The 17,196-nt window shown below is 39.0% G+C and overlaps 1 protein-coding gene across 8 annotated transcripts in view; it reads left to right on the top strand.

Annotated features, from left to right (window-relative positions):
- Positions 1-17,196, top strand: part of RIPOR3 (RIPOR family member 3) — a 124,243-nt gene that overhangs the window by 80,877 nt on the left and 26,170 nt on the right. For 4 of the 8 annotated variants that reach the window (XM_061441616.1, XM_061441620.1, XM_061441613.1 and 1 more), the window contains exon 2: positions 13,384-13,512. In XM_061441616.1, the coding sequence (XP_061297600.1) occupies positions 13,412-13,512 (101 nt within the window). In that variant the 5' untranslated portion in view covers positions 13,384-13,411. Of the gene's footprint in view, positions 1-11,692; positions 11,854-12,725; positions 13,140-13,383; positions 13,513-17,196 lie in introns of those variants that run through there. The other 4 variants (XM_061441618.1, XM_061441617.1, XM_061441614.1 and 1 more) reach the window with 4 other exon arrangements.

Here is a 17,196-nt window from a genome sequence, read left to right as displayed (position 1 = left end):
TCCTGTTCTGTCTGCTGCCACTCCAGCCAGGCATGGTTCCTCCTTAATGGGAAGGAGTATCACTCTTGTGCTTACAGCACCTTTCAGCATTCTGGACGCTGCTGCCATCATCTCAGGCTCATCTGGCAAGATGTATGATCATCACATCTTTCACAAATCGTGCCTGACTGATGCCAAGAAAGCCAATCAGTGCACACATGGTGCCTTTGATACCACTGGACTCATCACAATACTGTGGTATTTAACTGTTTTGCCTATGTGTTGCCCTGAAATATAAAGTTCTTTGCTGGTGATCTCATCCATTGCCAGGAGTCCTTAAATTATTAATAATTAATTATTAATCAGTTCAACAGTGTGAATATGGACTATGCAGTTGGCCATCAGTTTTTGTGTTAGAACTCTCTGCAGCTAACTATAACTCTATGAAAACCTGACTGGAATTTCCCTACATATCACATGCTGAAGGTGACTATTGTTTGTCCTTGTTCTATAGGACAATAGAAGCTAATAAGCTAAGGATCAGTATGTTCAGTGAACTGATTGATAACCTTGAGTCTTTTGCTCATTGGTTTTGGGTAAGAGCTCTTCACACATTTGAGTCAGTGTATGTGTTGGCACTGCAATTCACTCCTGTATTGAAAGGAAACTGAGAGAACTTTCTTAGAAGGGGCCTAGTTTTGTCAAGTGGCATGATACTATTCAGCAAGAGGGATCTCAATTGTAATTGATTCATGGGAAAGTAAGAGTCTTGGTAACATAGACTAAGTAATTTACATCACAGAAATAAGTTATTTTATGAGTCAGGAAAGACTTACCTGCAGATTATTTATAAACTGAGAACTGATACTTATTCTACACTTACTGTGTAGCCATACTAACCCTTGTTCTGTGCCTAATTGTAGTATGGCTGTACTACTATAATTTTGTCTCAGTTGATGTTTTTTCAAGTGATGTAGGCATATGACATTAAAAGCTTCTGCAGCTGTATTGATACGGCAGTGCTCTGTGCTAATACTACTTATTCTTTGATCCTTTATAGCAGTACATCTGTACTAGTGAAGTCCTTCTAGTATCTAAGGAGACACAAGTCATAAGTCCCTCTCTACAGCTGTTAAGCCTCTGTCTATATTACAGATTCCTACCCTCAGTTAAATTGGGTAAGGACTGTGAAAAATTGTTTATTTACCAACAAGGCTGAATTAGCAGAACGTGGGAGTATAGAAGCAGTTATAGTGCGCAGTAAATCTGTGTGTGTGTCAGTACTAACAGTTTTAGGTCTGATAGGAGAAGCGGGAATGGCTTTAAACTGACAGGGGAGATTTAGATTAGATACAAGGAAGAAATTCTTCCCTGTGAGGGTGGTGAGGCACTGGCACAGGCTGCCCAGAGAAGCTGTGGCTGCCCCATCCCTGGCAGTGTTCAAGGCCAGGTTGGACAGGGCTTGGAACAAACTGCTCTAGAGGAAGGTGTCCCTGCCCATGGCAGAGTGTTGGAACTGGGTGAGGTTTAAGGTCCCTTCCAGCTCAAACCATTCTAGAATTCTGTGAGAGTTTTAATAGAAAGCACAAGCTGGCCAAGTTGCTCCATTCATTCTAAGATAACTTTTGTAGTAAATAATACCAATATTCTGATAGCAGTGAGGTGCTGGTAGTATAGATACACAGTGTTATATTATCTGCAGACTAATAATATTTTTCAGAACTGTACTAGATGTATTAAACCAACAAAGCTTTCTTGTGTAGCTGTATAGATCTGGCATAGCTGTGAGTGCTAAGAGGAATGTTAAAAAATGAAAGCCATAAAGATTTAGCTGTGCTGGCAAAGCACTCGCGTAAGAACACTCCTTTTGTCAGGAATGCCAGTGTCTTTTGGGGAGAGAAGTAGAAATAAACTGGCAGAACACTTATCTCTTCTGTTGGAGTTTTGTTGTTGTACTTACACATAGATGCTGACTAAACCAGTCCACAGTCTAAGAAAAACTCCCTGTGATGCTGAAAAATATGAAACGCTAAGCAGATGTGACTGCTCGTTGCAGTAGAAGCTTTGAGTCCTCGGGGAACAAACAGTTGGGTTCAGAGTCTTTGAAGAAGTTTGAGACAGAGAGCTGATTGAGGGTTTTTTTTGTGCACAAAACTGAAACGCATTTTCATGAGCGACTCTTGCCATGTTTGTTGATGATATTCATAACATTTCAAGGGACCTTAAAATTAGATTAGCTTTTGGCCTAAATGTTGAAGTGGTTTTAGATCTCAGCAGATCCTGCTGCGCAACTTCTGTTTAGCACTTCCAGTTGTGTCTGCCTTTTTTTTTCCTTTCCAGTGAGTAGCTCTCTTGTGCTTGGGCTGGGTGATGCAGAAGAGGCTGACATTTCCAGGAATTTATTATCTCTGGCAGAAGCCTTGTTAATGTCAGTTATTGATAAGCAGGAGAGTAAACATGCGTCTGATGAGGCAGGGCACTTTCCATGGCTCACCACTAGGCTGATTTCATGTCGCAGCACACACAGCTCCTCCAAACAGAAATTCTTCTACCACTAATTCGTTTTTAAGATCATGTTTACAGTATGATTTTGGTTATAACTTAACTGCTTCTTGCTCCTTTCTAATGTAGAATATATTTTTTATTGTTTACAAATTTCAGCTGCATTAGGGAGATCATTTTCAAGTCTTAGTCGAAATACTTCTGATTTAAGAAATTAATGTGGCAACTTATTAACCTTTAATGAATATGACCAAACAGCCACTCTCTATTTGCTGATTGTGAAATATTTGAATTATATAGCAGTAACAAAAACAGAGGGCTGAAGGAAGGAAGCTCATAAAGGCCAAGGCAGATCTGCAATCAGTTACTCTGATAGAAGGCATCACCACTGTCCTTTAGAGATGTGTTGTCAGAACTGTTATGTGAACTCTCCCTACCCAAGTCCTTTAGATAAAGCACTTGAAACAGTAGTCTTTACTAAGCTATCTTTTATGGCTAAAACAGGTTTAAGGGGCACTCCATGGAGTAAATGATCATTGTAGGTGGTGTAGTCTTTCCTGGCAAACTAGGCCCAGAAGGCAGTACACAAATTTGACTCTTCTGATTTTAAATTTGGCAAAAGAGTACTACTTCAATTCTGTTTAGGCTTGAAATAATCCAAAGCTGTCTTCTAAGCAGAACCAGACTGACAAAACTTGAATATCTGGTTTAAAAGTAAATGTAGTTCAGTTTAAACTGCATTTTGCTTAACTGCTCACTTCACCATATGTATCCTAATATACATTAGTTTTCTGCCTGTTTGCAAAGCCATGTCCTTTTGAATGCTTAGTATTTAAGAACCAATTAGTTCCATTTTGTTTTGTTTGGATAGTTTGCAATTAAACATTCTTTCAAGTGGGCTTTATTTAGCTAATTCTGTCACAAAAATAAGCTCTAAAGGAATGAAGAGAAGTTCAAACTAGCCAATGTTTATTTTTATTATTAATAATTTATATTATGGTAGTGCCCTGGGGAACTAGGGCCCCACTAAACCCAGTTTCCTCTGCATGTAATGACCTTGTCTAAAAAAGCCTTAAACAGCAAAAGATTCTTTCTTTGCTGCTGTGACTTAGTCAAGGGACCCGCTGTATACTGCAAGGCAGCGTACTGATGATGAGCATATAAAGACAAATCAAGAATAGTTTTGTAAAGAAGCTTGAGCAAGGAACTAGAGGGAAAACCTGAAGCATCTTTTCTATAGAAAACCATCACTAATGCATTTTTCCAGTGTGAGCTCCAAATCATAACTACAGAGATCTTGTTTGGCCTCTCTCTGAAGTTACGGCAGTGCTCCCAGTGGCTATGATGGGAGCAAGATTGGACAGAGAAGCGGTGGTCCTAAAAACCTTATCTGTTTCCAAGCTAGCAGCAGGAGACACTATATTTCAAGGTCACATTGATAGGCAAAGTTAGTTTAAAAAAATTCATGTTTAGTCAAATTTCTATCAGAAGTTACTGTTTTCACAGCATCTGATCCTATTTAATTATTCTACTTTATGTTGTACAGAAGTCTTGAAAAATGTATTAAGAGTCTTTTCACACCTGCTAAACGCAAAGGAGGCACAGCACAATCCCGGACTTCATAAAAACTGAGGATCTGGCCTGCTCACTATGGGATACTTTTTGTGAGTTAAGTGAATAGGACTGACAATGGGATGAGCAAGGCTGTAAAGTGGAAGTGCCTTGAGGCTAGTGCAGCAGTGCAAATTGTCATCATCAGTGGAATTACCATCCATCTCCCCTCCCCTTATGTGGAAGCACCAGTCTTTTCTGTTCTCTCTCCTTAATTCTGAATTCAAAATCGAGACACGAGTTTTCCTGACCTATATGTTCCATATTCCTGTCCTCATTAGTTCAGTTTAAAGCTGGTAAAACATCTGTTTCCAAGTACAGCTGTGTGGTTAGTATGTAGGCCTTTTTTTCCATACAAAAATCACTAAATCTGGTTATTTAAGACACAGATTTTATAGGAGCTAGAGTTGGGCTGTGCAAAGTTCACCTCATTAAAAACAAACCCAAACCAAATAAAAGCAGGGAATAACACCATAAAAAATGTGGGGCATGAATGTCAGAGCATATGTATTAGGAATTGGTCAGGAATGACAGGGAAAGTACAGATATATCCACATGTATTCAAAGGTTCTTGGGAGTTTTCCACAAGTTTACATGCTTGTTGAGTGTCTACAGAAAGGGAACATTAGTGCAGAACACAGTGTTAGGATTGCTATGACAGCTGCACTCATTTGTAGAAAATATAATGAGTTCAAGCCTGTGTTAGAAGATAACAGAGTAAATTCAGCCTGGATGAAATGTTCAAACACACTGGTGTTAGCTGGTCGGTGAGAGGCATTCTAAATTGTCTTGATTTTGGTATCTCTTTCCAAAAAATACACCCATTTTCATTATTCTAAGAGAGGCATCAAGATTCACTAATCAGTTTATGGAAATACTGTCTTTGAAAAAACTAAGTCTGTGTCTACACAGCATTAAAGAAAATACTTTGATTCAAAACATAAAATATTTTCTCTCCTATTCCCCTTTTATATGACTTTTTGTGTACTTTTCCTCTTTTTCTAGCGTTCTTTGGGATACTGATCTTAACTTTGAAACTTCATTATTTCTGTGGCATAAGATTGTCCCTGTAGCATTTATGGGAATAAAACATGATTGAAATAGGAAGTTGACTTAATGGTTTAATACTTAATAAAGGTACAATTTTCTTGATCAGACAGCTAAATGACAGATAGTTTCTCCCACATCAGGAGCTTGCCCCAGGACACATACCAGTATATTGTGATTCACAGCCTTCAGTTTATGAAGATATCAAACTACATCCCACATACTGTTGAACATCAGGTTTCACTATTAGTGGAAGTTTGTCATCTGTTTTGGTTAATATAGTCTTCTCAGTGTAATAATCAAAACATGTATTTTATCCAGCATGGTGGTTTCTATTGAAGCTTAGACTAGGGACTTTCCGCAAGCATAAGGCTGAGATAAAGGATCTTCCTTATTTCATAATTGACCTGGAAATGGCCTTTTAGGAGGCTTCTGCATTAGAAGGGTGTGTGGATGGAGACATGATCGCACCTGATAAGTCTATCTGTAGCTTACATTCAGGCATAATTGGAGAAAACAAGGAGAATGAAATATATATTACACAAGAATGTTCCTTGGGGTTCCTAATTAAGAAGGAGGAACCTCTCCAGGACAGAATTGGTAGGAATCAGTGCCTTGCTGCTAGGCAAATTTTCCTTTGTCAGAAATGGAAGAGCCTGTTCATCACTTGTAAATTGCTCTCCCTCAGCGCCATCTGCTTCTTCTCTTGTTAGGAATTTGTTTTTAAGTATTCATTATAATGTAGCTAACTGCAGACTCCAGTGCTGCCAAAGCTGAAAAAGCTGCAAGTCAGGCTAGCGTGTGGAGCCTGCCACATTCCTCAATCTCTGATTCAGGCTTGCAAGTTTGTCATCAAGTTGGAAATTGAAACCAGAGGAGCTAGCAGCAAGCCCTGTGCTCATAAATCAGCTGATAATGGGTGAATTGTTCTGTGCCTTCCCCTGAGGTGGAAATCAAAACTCAGTGCAAAAGTACTCACAGACCCTAGAAGAGCTATGATGTAGGCGAGCATGGAGAAACTACATGGGGCTGTATGAATATGCCACATACTGGCAAAGGAAGTAAATGAGGATTCAGGTTATGTGCAACCACTGATTCTTTTCTTCCTACAACATAACCAAAAAAAGTTACAGTGGGATTTACAGCCAACCTTGATTCCGGATAACAAATTTTGATGAAAGAAATAGGCACAATACATCAGTGTGTGATCCGTGACAAGGTCTCCTTTGTGCTTCATTTGTTTGATATCTGCTGCCACTAGAGGGAGGTACAAAATTGACCACAAAATTATGTCTTGAAAATACTTTCCAGGTCATTAACTAAGCACAGGCCAACATTTGCTGCCCGGATTCTACTGGAAATCTGGAACAAATGACCGATTAATTTCCTCTGGATGTGCACCACTGTCACTGAGAATAGAACTTGGATCTGTAGCTTAGATGAAAGCTAATTAGAAATACAGTAAGGTTTTGAATCACAGGCTTGAAAAGCAGGTCTCTTGGACTTGAAAGTTGAGTCCTGTGTTCAAAGAACCACGCTAAAAATGGTTACATCAGAGACACTACCTCCAGCACAGGGGAAGATATCTGAGGGGACTGCTTATGATATTTTTATTTATTGCTGCATAGGAAACCTGGACTCCAGAACTTCATTCCAGAAGGTGCCATAAAGCTATAGGAGGGGCCTAATGACTAAAGCAATAACTTGGATCAAAGCTGTTTATCTGATTTTTCTTTTATTCATACCTAGCTTGAATGTGGCTAGGAGGAAACTATGTCAGATATGCAGTATTGAAATATATATTTAAGAGTTGAATCAGCCTAGATAAAATCTGCAAAAGTACCAAAAGGAGTTACACACTGAAGCCCCATCTTTCTAAATAGTGTAAGCTATGAATGTAATTCTTACTAAAAAACAATTTAACTACCTCCTAAGAGCCTAAATTACTTCTGAGAATGGGATTATATTCCTGAATCATTTGAGACTTTCAAAATACAACCCCTCAGATCTAAGTTTGGTACAAAGTAAAGGGCCCATCTAATAATCTAGGTTAAACAGGTTTAGGCCAGTAAGTTCTATGGGACACGTGTAGATATGTAGAGAAGCAAAATCTTCCACTATAGCAGAATTGCTATGTAATTTCTCACCCTGCTTGGTCTTAAACCAGCAGAAATAATTCCATGCTGGAAACGGCATGAAACCATTCCTCCAGGAGATCTAGTCATGCTGGGACATCTAGTTTAGGGCATGCTTTTCTAGAAAGATTGGACCAGGTGATACCTGAGGTCCCTTCCTACCTGGTATTCTATGATTCTATGAGAAACGTTTGGTGTCAGTGAGTGAAGAATGGTTGTTCATGGCTTTGTACAGCTGTATCTGGTGGTCTTCACAGCACTATAGCTAAACAGTAGGTAGCTGTAGGGTAGGAGATAGTTTCCTGCAGGGATTGTATTTTTCTAGAAAGGCAGCTGAACAAGTTCATCTGCCTACATTGTTTTATTCCTATTTATTTATATTTATAGGAATCAGCAGGGAGAAAGATGAGTAGGGTGAGATGGAAGTGTAACTGCAGTGGCTCTTCCCCTTTCTGTGTTCCCACAGGTTGGAATTCCAATGTTAAAGCGAATTACATAAAACCTTTTCAGATTCTGCTGTGAATCCTTGTGTTATGAATACTCTCCACAGAAAGGATTTACCAGAAGAAAGGATCTGTATTTGAATGTAAAGCTGTGTTAGAACAGCTGTATTGAGGTGTAGCATCAAGGGCACTTTCAGTGTCCCTAATTCAGATGACTTTTCATCTCTAGAAGAATAACCAGAGAATTTTTTCTTACTTCTGCCAATGAGTGTATAAATAGCATGTTTGTCTAACAATTGAACAAAAATGCTTAAAATTTAAGGGGTTTTAATCATAAATTTGGAATGTTTATCTAGCAACGTAGACATTGCTGCTGAGGTCAATGGTTTTTCTAAGGAATGCTCAAGAGCAAAGATTAAATGCAGTGTGTATTTTCCCAGTGGATTCAACACTGTGCTGTACACAAGCTGGTCACTTCATTCTTTGTTCAGTAAGCTTTCATTACGTCTGCCTTTAGAGGTATTAGGGCTAAGTTATGATGTTATCACATCTCAGGAGTTTCATTAATGTAGTGGTCTGGATTCTTTAGATATGCAACACTGCAAATTAAGTGCCAAAGTCTGGAGATTTCCAGACTGTTCCGTGGTACATTGAAATCACAAGAAGCTTCAGTGATTCAGGCCCAGATCAGCCCTGAGACTTTGTCCAAAGTGTTTTACATTATTGTAATACATTGTGATAATCTGATTTCTTTTTCTTTATCAGTGTCATGAAAGACTCAAATGCCATTGTCTGCCGCAAGTGTTTTGAAATGGATCCCACCCATCATAAGCATTCAGAAGGGTTACTTAATTCCATTGTGCCTGAGTTTTGAAATAAATGAGATGGAAAAAAACATTGTGATCACATCAATATGATGGTAGACAAATGTAGTCCAGTTTGCAAAGTTAGTCTTAAATTTGACTTATGCTAGAAATTCTCTGGTGTAATTACGTTAGGGTTGTCTTTTCACCTATTGTGTTTGCAGTATATATTTGTATCAGCTAAAACCCCAATACAGATGCAGTTATAACAGCAAAACAGTTGTTGTGATGAGTTTATAATAAATGCAGGGAAGTGGAATGAGTAACTTAGCACATTTGACTGCAGGGTTTTTTGAAACAGCAGATAAAAAGTTGGAATCACAGATCATTGCTAGAGGAAGTAGAGAATGTTTCTGAAGTCCCTAAACGTTCATCTACTTAATCACTACTGACTTGGGGTAGATACAGTAAAAATTGAGTTTCAGTAGAAATGGTGTAGAACCAATAGACATTAATAGCAAATTTGGCTGTCATGGAGCAATTTTATAAAACCATGCTCTAAAATGACATAGATTCCAGGTGGCGATCCTACAATAAAATCTATATACTATGCTATACAAAAATCCACTATCTCAGAGAATTCTCCGTACAGGCACAAATATAAGCCACATATTTTAGGATCAAGGCTGCAGTCCCTCCGTTAAAATGTTGAGCACCTCTGATACTGAGGAAAGGATTATGTGGTGTTAATACAAAATTAAATCAACTCTGCTCGGCTTCCACAAGTAGAAGACAAAGTGGCTCTGTTGCCCTTCTGGGTAGAGCTAAGGTAATATTTACAAATAAAATTATGTATAAAACTAACAACAATAGTCTAAAAAAGTAAGATGAAAGTTAACATCGGGTGGTGTTGGACAAATTATAATCACATAACATATCCCAAATTACAAACAGGATCCTGAGACATTGAAGCGATTGACATTTGATAGTTTGTACAGTCGCTGTGTTTATTTTCTATGGGGGCTAACAATTTATGTGGTTTCAAACTGGCTTTTATTATGTTGCAGCTGCTGCGAGTACTGACACTAGTGAGATACGTGGCCACTTGTACCTGGGTTATCAGCTCGATGTGTGCATCCACGCTTAGCTGAAGGAATCAGAAATCTGGTACGGTTTTTGTAGGCACACAGCTAGGAACAAGAGTGTGGCTCTTAACCAACTGGTCACTCGTGATTGAAATATTATACATTTGAAGCAAATGTGAATACCTTACTCTAGCCACAGTTTACCAAGTTCAAGTGAACCTCTTGGAGGTACTAAAGGAAAAACATGCCTACTAATTCAAAATACAAAACACAAGCAGAAATATTTTGCAAGAAGTCAATGAGTCATATTTTCCTCATAAAATTGCTGAAACCATTGTGCCCAGAAACAATTAAATATGTGACTAGGGCTGGAAAAGTTTAGCCATAAACACAAACAGACACCAGTTTTTTGTTTGTGGAGGATGAAGGTCCTTTGGCTTGAGGAATATCCTAATACCAACAGAGACAAAGCAGACCATGCAGTTTGAGCGTGCTCATGGCTGCATAGAAGGTCAAATGTTTGGCTCTGTGTGCCTGGATACTTGGTAACACTGCAGGTTAAATGCTAATAGTTTAATATGGCAAATCACTGAAACAGGGACAAACATACTCTTTTAATTTGAAGAAAATGCTCATTTGATTTGTATTAGAAATACATTTCTGAGACCTGAATTCTCAGTCTTACAAAATCCTTTGTATTAAAATGTTTGAGTCAATTAGTACGTGGTAGCTGGGAGATCTGCTTGAGACTCACAAGCTTTGTAAGACTTTTTCAAGACTCCTTTTGTTTTTATCAGTAGTTCAGTGTTTCTCTTGCCCCAGCAATAGACTCCTCCAGTTTGGTCTGGTATTTTTATGCTCTACAAATGCCAGCCATGATAGCTACTGTATTCACACTGTGCTTTTGGGGAAGATTAAAAGAGAGGAAGTTCCTCTGCTCCCCAGGGTATAATCCCTGTGTTTATGAGATTTGGAGACACTGCCCTGCACAGCAGAGGTTGCAGGTTTGAAGACAGATTTGAACTCAGCTTTGTCAGAGGTCCTTACCTGATTTATTTCTAGCCTAAAGGGAGAGTTGAATTTGAGATGTGTCCAGATGCTTTTTCTCAGGAGCAGTTGTAACATAGCTCAACACTTCTGTACAGACACTCTGGCTAGCAAAACCCTCTGTTTAAACAACCACATTTATAAATCTTTCTTACAAATAAAATGTTGTCTTGACATCCTACTTATGGTCTTCTACTCAGAAGTGTGAAGTGAGCTGTAAGATTTGTAGGTTGCTACAAAAAATACATACAAGTGGTATTTGACTCCGTTGCTGTTATTTCAAAGAAAGAAAGATAACCCCTTTAATGGTGCTTTCCTAACATTATTTAAATTCTCTTCATTCTTACAAGAAGGAAACGTGAAAATGTGCTTATGAATTGCTTTTGGAAGTAGCTACAGGAGGACGTGACCCGGTCAGTGGCCTTGAGGCCTGAGCATTGTGCAGTTCAACAAACATCCCATGAGAATTTTTAAATGCTTATGGCTATGGACAAGTGAGGTCCAGTTCATCTCTCATTTGCAACAGTACATCTTCTTGGAGAGCTCTATTTGATTTATAAAGATGTGTGCAACAGGATCAAGTCTAGGCAATTTAAGCAATTTCTTTCTTTCACCAATGGAGTTTTGCGGGGTCTGTATGTTTCCAACCTAATGTTTCACATCTAGAGCTCTGTACCACAGAGTTTTACCTCAGGAGTCTCCTCATCATTTTCCACTTTCTGAGCCTCTCAAGGGTCTGCCTCTTTTTGTGTGTTCCTTGTCTACATGCTTTCAGTGTTGTGCTATGCAGGCTTTAGGAGTCCTATGAAATCAGGAAAGCTTTTCCTGCACTTCCTTCCTCTTTTACCCATGAACTAACTTTCCCAGGTTAGAGAGCTGAAGAACAGATCTTGGGAATCTGACTTAGCCATGATGAGGGATGTGGTCAATAACCATGAGGCTATTCCCTTTATTTCTTCCTTTGGCTGCTTATTATGCAATTACATTTTTCAGTAAGTTGCATATTTTTTTTCAGTCTAGTGATCCTTTTGATGGGGTGACTGTTCACGGGCTTACAAGCAGTGGAAAACTAGAGGAAAGAATGGAAAATATTTCAAAACTTCAGCTGTGATATGATGCAAGTACAGTCTCTGATTAAGGGTGTAGAGGAGGCATCCGTTCGAAGCAAGAGAACATAAGTGCTGTACAGTTTGATTAAAAGGTGATTAAGAGGCATCTAATTTTTTCCATGTAACAGATTTCCATTGATACTGCTGAAGCTATGGAGTTATGTAGATTTCGAGGGACTGAGATACAAAATGCCTAGCCATGCCCAACACCTCTTTTGACAACTAGGTAGCTTGCAAAGCAGGTAGCTGGCTCAGATTTGTCATTATTACCTCTTGCTCTTAAATCTTCTGACTGTATTTCACAGATGGATTAATAGGTTGGCACAGCCTGTAGAACAACGGAGTGTTAGGCCTCAGCCCAGGGAGCTAATGAAATAGGCAGGTCTCACTGCAAGATTGCTGCTTGTGGAAATCCAGTGCAACTTCTGTTACTGCTTTGGTAGACAGTGATACCTAAAGCATAGTCACTTACAGTAATTCCCTCTACTTGTAGGCTAGCCCAGAATTAGCAAAACACTCTCAAATCTCACCCCTCTTGGGAGGTATATTGAACCATACAATTCTTTATATGCAGTCTGGAAGAGCATTGAGTTAGGTTGCTCTCCAAGTTAGTGGCAGAGCCAGGAGAAGAGTCTTATCTTAACATTTTGACATTTCTGGGCTTCTAGTCTCACTAATTGTAGCCATAGTGATGGGATACTGTCAGGCACAGGGTTTTCTTTCCGGTATTTATTGTGATAGATTAGGAGCTCACTGTTTTTCAGAGCACGTTCTGTAATGCAGGACATTTTTGTGTGTATCATGTAGAGCTCTTCACTGGAGTTTGTGCTTCTCTCTACAAATAGATACTCCAGCTTTTTGTTTTACTTGGTTTTACTCAGTTGTGGTGTTTACGTTACACCAGCTTGAGGGGGGAAGGAAGGGAATTTTTCTGTATATTAACTGTCTGGGTGATTTTCTACAGCTGCTTGAAGGATATGTCTGTTACTTATATTGTAACTTGGATTCTATAGACATATGGCAGAAAACACAATTCTCCAGAAAGCAAAAGATTTTGACTGATGGAAAACAGAGGACAGCAATCCAAGAGCAATCCTGGCAGAGGAGGAGTATGAACCTGAAGTTTACTGTTGAAACTAGACTTCTGCCTTGGGCTTAAGTACCACGCTCAGCCAGTTCTACCATTGACTTCAGTGTGGGTCTGCACAGATGCAAAGAACTGCTTTTTTGGACCTGACTAAGTCTGGAGCTTAAGTATTGTGCTGGCATACATAACGATTTGGAAATACAGTGGTTGGCCTGAACTCCTTAAGCAGTGGGACAATTACAGAAATGTAGAGAGCCTGTGAATTGAGGCTAATCTGGCTTTACATAGAGAGTTTGTAAAATCAATCAGAAATTGAAGAGGGCATAGGAGATTTCATTTTAGACTATTCAGTCCCTTATTAATTGTATTGTGGATGACAACAGAGGAAACGTGTATAGCAGACAGGTCTTGTTTTTCTATTTAATCTATTGTCTGTTGGTTTGGCTTTCCACTTCCATGCAGCTCAGCACTTGCAGCAGCACAAACCAGGACTGCCAAGAAGGTTTTTTCTCATCTGTTTTTCTGTTTATTGCAGAAGCTGACGCAGTTACTCACCGGCCGGCATGTCGGTCAAACTCACATTTGTGTCCCCTGGTGATGGGGGTGGTATCAGCAGGAGCTGTTCCTTCACTGGCTTCAGCACTGTGCAAAGCAGAAAACTGGCGTAAGTAACACAAGAAGTAAAGCACCTGATCGTCTGGGCAGCAGACATTAGGGACTGTGAATGTATTGTTTAACCTAGGGTGTCTATGTGTAGAAGTTGTTCCTTCATTTTTATCTTAAAACTATTGAGTGTTGTCATGGTTCACTGATAAATAGCTGTACTTCACACCTCACTATCTTACACACACTGTACTCCAGAAATGGCTGGGTTTCAGAATCTATGTATCAGACTATTAATAGTGTCCATTTACATGACCTTTCCTGCTAGCAGCCTAGTTGTAACTGATGCTTTTTGACTAAAACCTTGGGGGTAGTTATGGTAATTAAAAATGTCATAGACTTTTATAAAGGTGGGGATGTTAGTGGTGAGTCCTGGCAAAATATGTAACTGAACCCAACTCAAGTTCCCGTGGAGTTATTAAAGGAGAGCAGCATTACGTGAGAGGAAGGGCTGCTTTCTGGCAATGCCACAAAAGAGAGGAAGGGAGCAATACTAGAGGCCAAGAAGACCACTGCAAATTCACTGCTATCAGTAACAGGTCTATAGTATAGCCAAGGTTGCAGTCCAGTCTTTAAGTCTTCAGTTGAGTTGCATAATTGCTAAACCATCTTGCACTGTTCTTCCCTTTTGCTTATCATAACTTGTTGTGTAGCACTGCTCTATGCAGATAACTGCAGCTTTTCCACTAGAAGTGCTCTTGTTCTTTTTCTGATCCCTCTATAGGCTGTCAAGTGCTTTTAAAAGATATGACATATAAATGGAAAATGAATATAATCTCTGACTGCCAATGCATGCTAGAATAATAACAAAGTGAATCATTTAGCAGTATCATATAGAAGCATTGGAAAGTATGCTTCTAGAAGTATTGTGCTCAAAAAAATCCTATTGTGTGCCAGTAAAATACCTGACTCATGTCATAAAATATCTTTTCAAAGAACCAAAGGGCTGAATTAAGCTTTCAGCTAAACATAGCATGGTAATGCATGAGCAAAAATGCAATTCCAGCAAGAAAAAGTCTTCACATTTGACTAAATTAATTTGTTGTGGAAGCTGAAAGATAATACTACACCTAGCAAAGGTTGGACAGCTAAATCACACCAATCACTAAGGGCTTGAGAAAAACACTGACATTAAATTATAGAAACAGACTTGAGCTCAAGTCCATAGTGAGAGTTCTAGCAGGGAAAGGATTTACCAGGAAAACTGTTGAACAGCTGTTTCTTCAACAAAGGCACAGTCCAGTGGGGTAAGAATGCTCCAAACAGAAGAGTTCATATGTCCCTTAAGACTATTCTGTTGCTTTTAGCTGCAAAATGCCTCTCTACGCATTTTGGTTTATGATGTTGCTTTTCATTATTTTAAGTGCTTAGACAGACAGTTTTGTTCAGGAATCACCACAATAAGGAAAATTTGTTTACTGAATGCTCAGTCACAGTCCAGTGAACACCCAAAAGCCTTTCCCAGCATAGTGAAGAAATTTTTTAATCACCCTTTCCTAACTTATCTCTCCTCCAGGCACTGTTGCAAAACACAGCAGGAGATTGCAGGGGCCCTATGCAAGCTCTGTCCAAAAGATGACACACAAATCAGGTCCACATGGAGATGATTCTTAAGCAGACGCTAAATATACTTTTGTATTTCTTTAGCAATTTCCTTTTGAGGCTCTCTGTCAGACACACTATTTCATTTTTCTTTACAATGGTCTCTACAGGAAGCAAATGTTATTACTGTTATCTATAAAGTGTGAAATCTGATATTTAAATTAAGTTCCCAAGGGAAAGCAGCAGCATAGCATCTAGCTTATAGCTACTGTCCCTAAAGGCCTTTGTCAGCCACTTCACTTTTCTAGGAAATGTATGAAAATGGGATTCTTAACATCAGTGCACTGAGTATGTATGGGCTGCATCAGTCAGTGGAGATACTGAGGAAAACAGTGAGTTTTAAATCCCAACCTATCCATGCTTAGATGCTGTATTTTCACCTGAAGGAAATGATTTCCTGAATTTAAGATTTGCTATCCAAAACTGTGAAGGTAAATATCAAAGTCCTTTCCTTCCCAAAACCTGACAAAACACAGGAGTAATTTGGGCTTTTTAATTTCAAAAGATAGCATTATCTTGTATCTTCCATATGATATCTTGCTAAATAGTGCACTCCTCTAGAGCGTGGAACTGGATGCTATTTCCTTCTTTGCATGAAAGAATCTTAAGTAATGATCCTTCTAGGAGATTCTTTCAGCTGCTGTTATTGGATAGACTGTCCCTTCCAGTGTTATTCCTGTTGAAATCCTCTTGCTTTGCATGGAATGCTCAGTGAAAACAATGTAGGTTTCTAAGTTAACAGCTATGTTCCTCATTATAGGTAACCTGAGCTCCAAATGGTGTGGTTAATTAATGCTTTACATTAAGCCATCATAAAAACCAAGGTAATCACCAGGGTGAAGAAATTACATGTCCAGTAATGTTTGGCAACCCCTAATTTTATCAGATTTTTTGGTGGATTATATGTTAAAAATGGAGTTAAGTGGAAATGTAGCACCAGGGTAATTAAAGTAGTTACTCAAGGGTTTCTGTAACTGGACTGGGATTGCTCTCAGGTGTGGTGGGCCTAGGATTTAATCACCAAGCTCAATATCCTTAGGCCTCCAGTCACATGCTTAGAACTTAAACCAGCCAGTGGCAAAGTATTAAGCTTGTTGAAGTTCATCATTTCTTCAGGTGTGCTGGATTTAGGGTGGAGAGTGTAGAGAAGGTGGAAAGCTTCTCTAAGAGCAGCCAGTTGGCTTGGCTTGGAAGAATGGGAAACTTCTTTAGGTAATGTTGTTTTAGGGTCTTGACTTACAGAGATTAATAACAAAACTATACAAAAATAGCTAAGACTTAGAGAAGTGTATATATAGAGGTTAGGCAGGCAGGAATCTGACAATATGAAAGAAGTATTTGCAGAGCACTTATTTTGTGTTTTAAGTATTGTAGATGTATAGAACTAATGGGGGTATTTTAACTCTTTAGGTTAGTACAGAAAATCCTGTGCATGGGACTTCTGTTAGAAACAATATTTAGTTTTGGTTTTGCAGTTGCTTTTAAAAGGAAATGAGGTGTTAGACACTGAAAAAACACCTTGATAATTGTATCTTGTGTGCAATCTGGATAATTATGTCTTGTGTGCAATCTGGGCTTGGTAGTTTGCTTTGCTAAAATGTGGTAGGGCTCTAAGCCATCATTTAAATCGATGGTGAATGCAGGCAAAGAAATAGCTAATTCTAAAGGCTTTTTATGTTAACTTTGTACTTAGGCCTTGAGGAGTTCAAAAATTTGTTGCCTTGTTTTCCTGACTTGTAGGTCTCTACACTTGAGAGGTGCAGAATGGGAATGTCTTTGTCCTGCAGCGTGGCTTACTTGACTAATTCCATAGTTGACCCAACAACTGGTGTGAATGTGCACACAGAAACAGGGCCTTAGCTAGCTTCCATGTGTGTCCATTAAGATGACTGCTATCAGTATGAGCATGAAGTTGTTATTAGCCATTATAAAAATGATCTTTTCTCTTGCTTGCTGTGTTCCCCCCCTCCTTCCTGAAGAAATAGGGATATGCATGATCCTTCTTTATTTGAAAAAGGGTAAAAGAGAGAACCAGGAGGCTTCTTGGAGTCTGCGTCAAGCTTGGAGAAGGAGATGTTTCTTA

This window comes from Pezoporus flaviventris, unplaced genomic scaffold, assembly GCF_033815535.1.
Source record: "Pezoporus flaviventris isolate CSIRO_AGI_PZ_B2104156 unplaced genomic scaffold, CSIRO_AGI_Pfla_v1 ptg000213l, whole genome shotgun sequence".
In the NCBI taxonomy this organism is placed as follows: Eukaryota; Metazoa; Chordata; class Aves; order Psittaciformes; family Psittacidae; genus Pezoporus; species Pezoporus flaviventris.
This window is presented reverse-complemented; position numbering and strand designations above follow the sequence as displayed.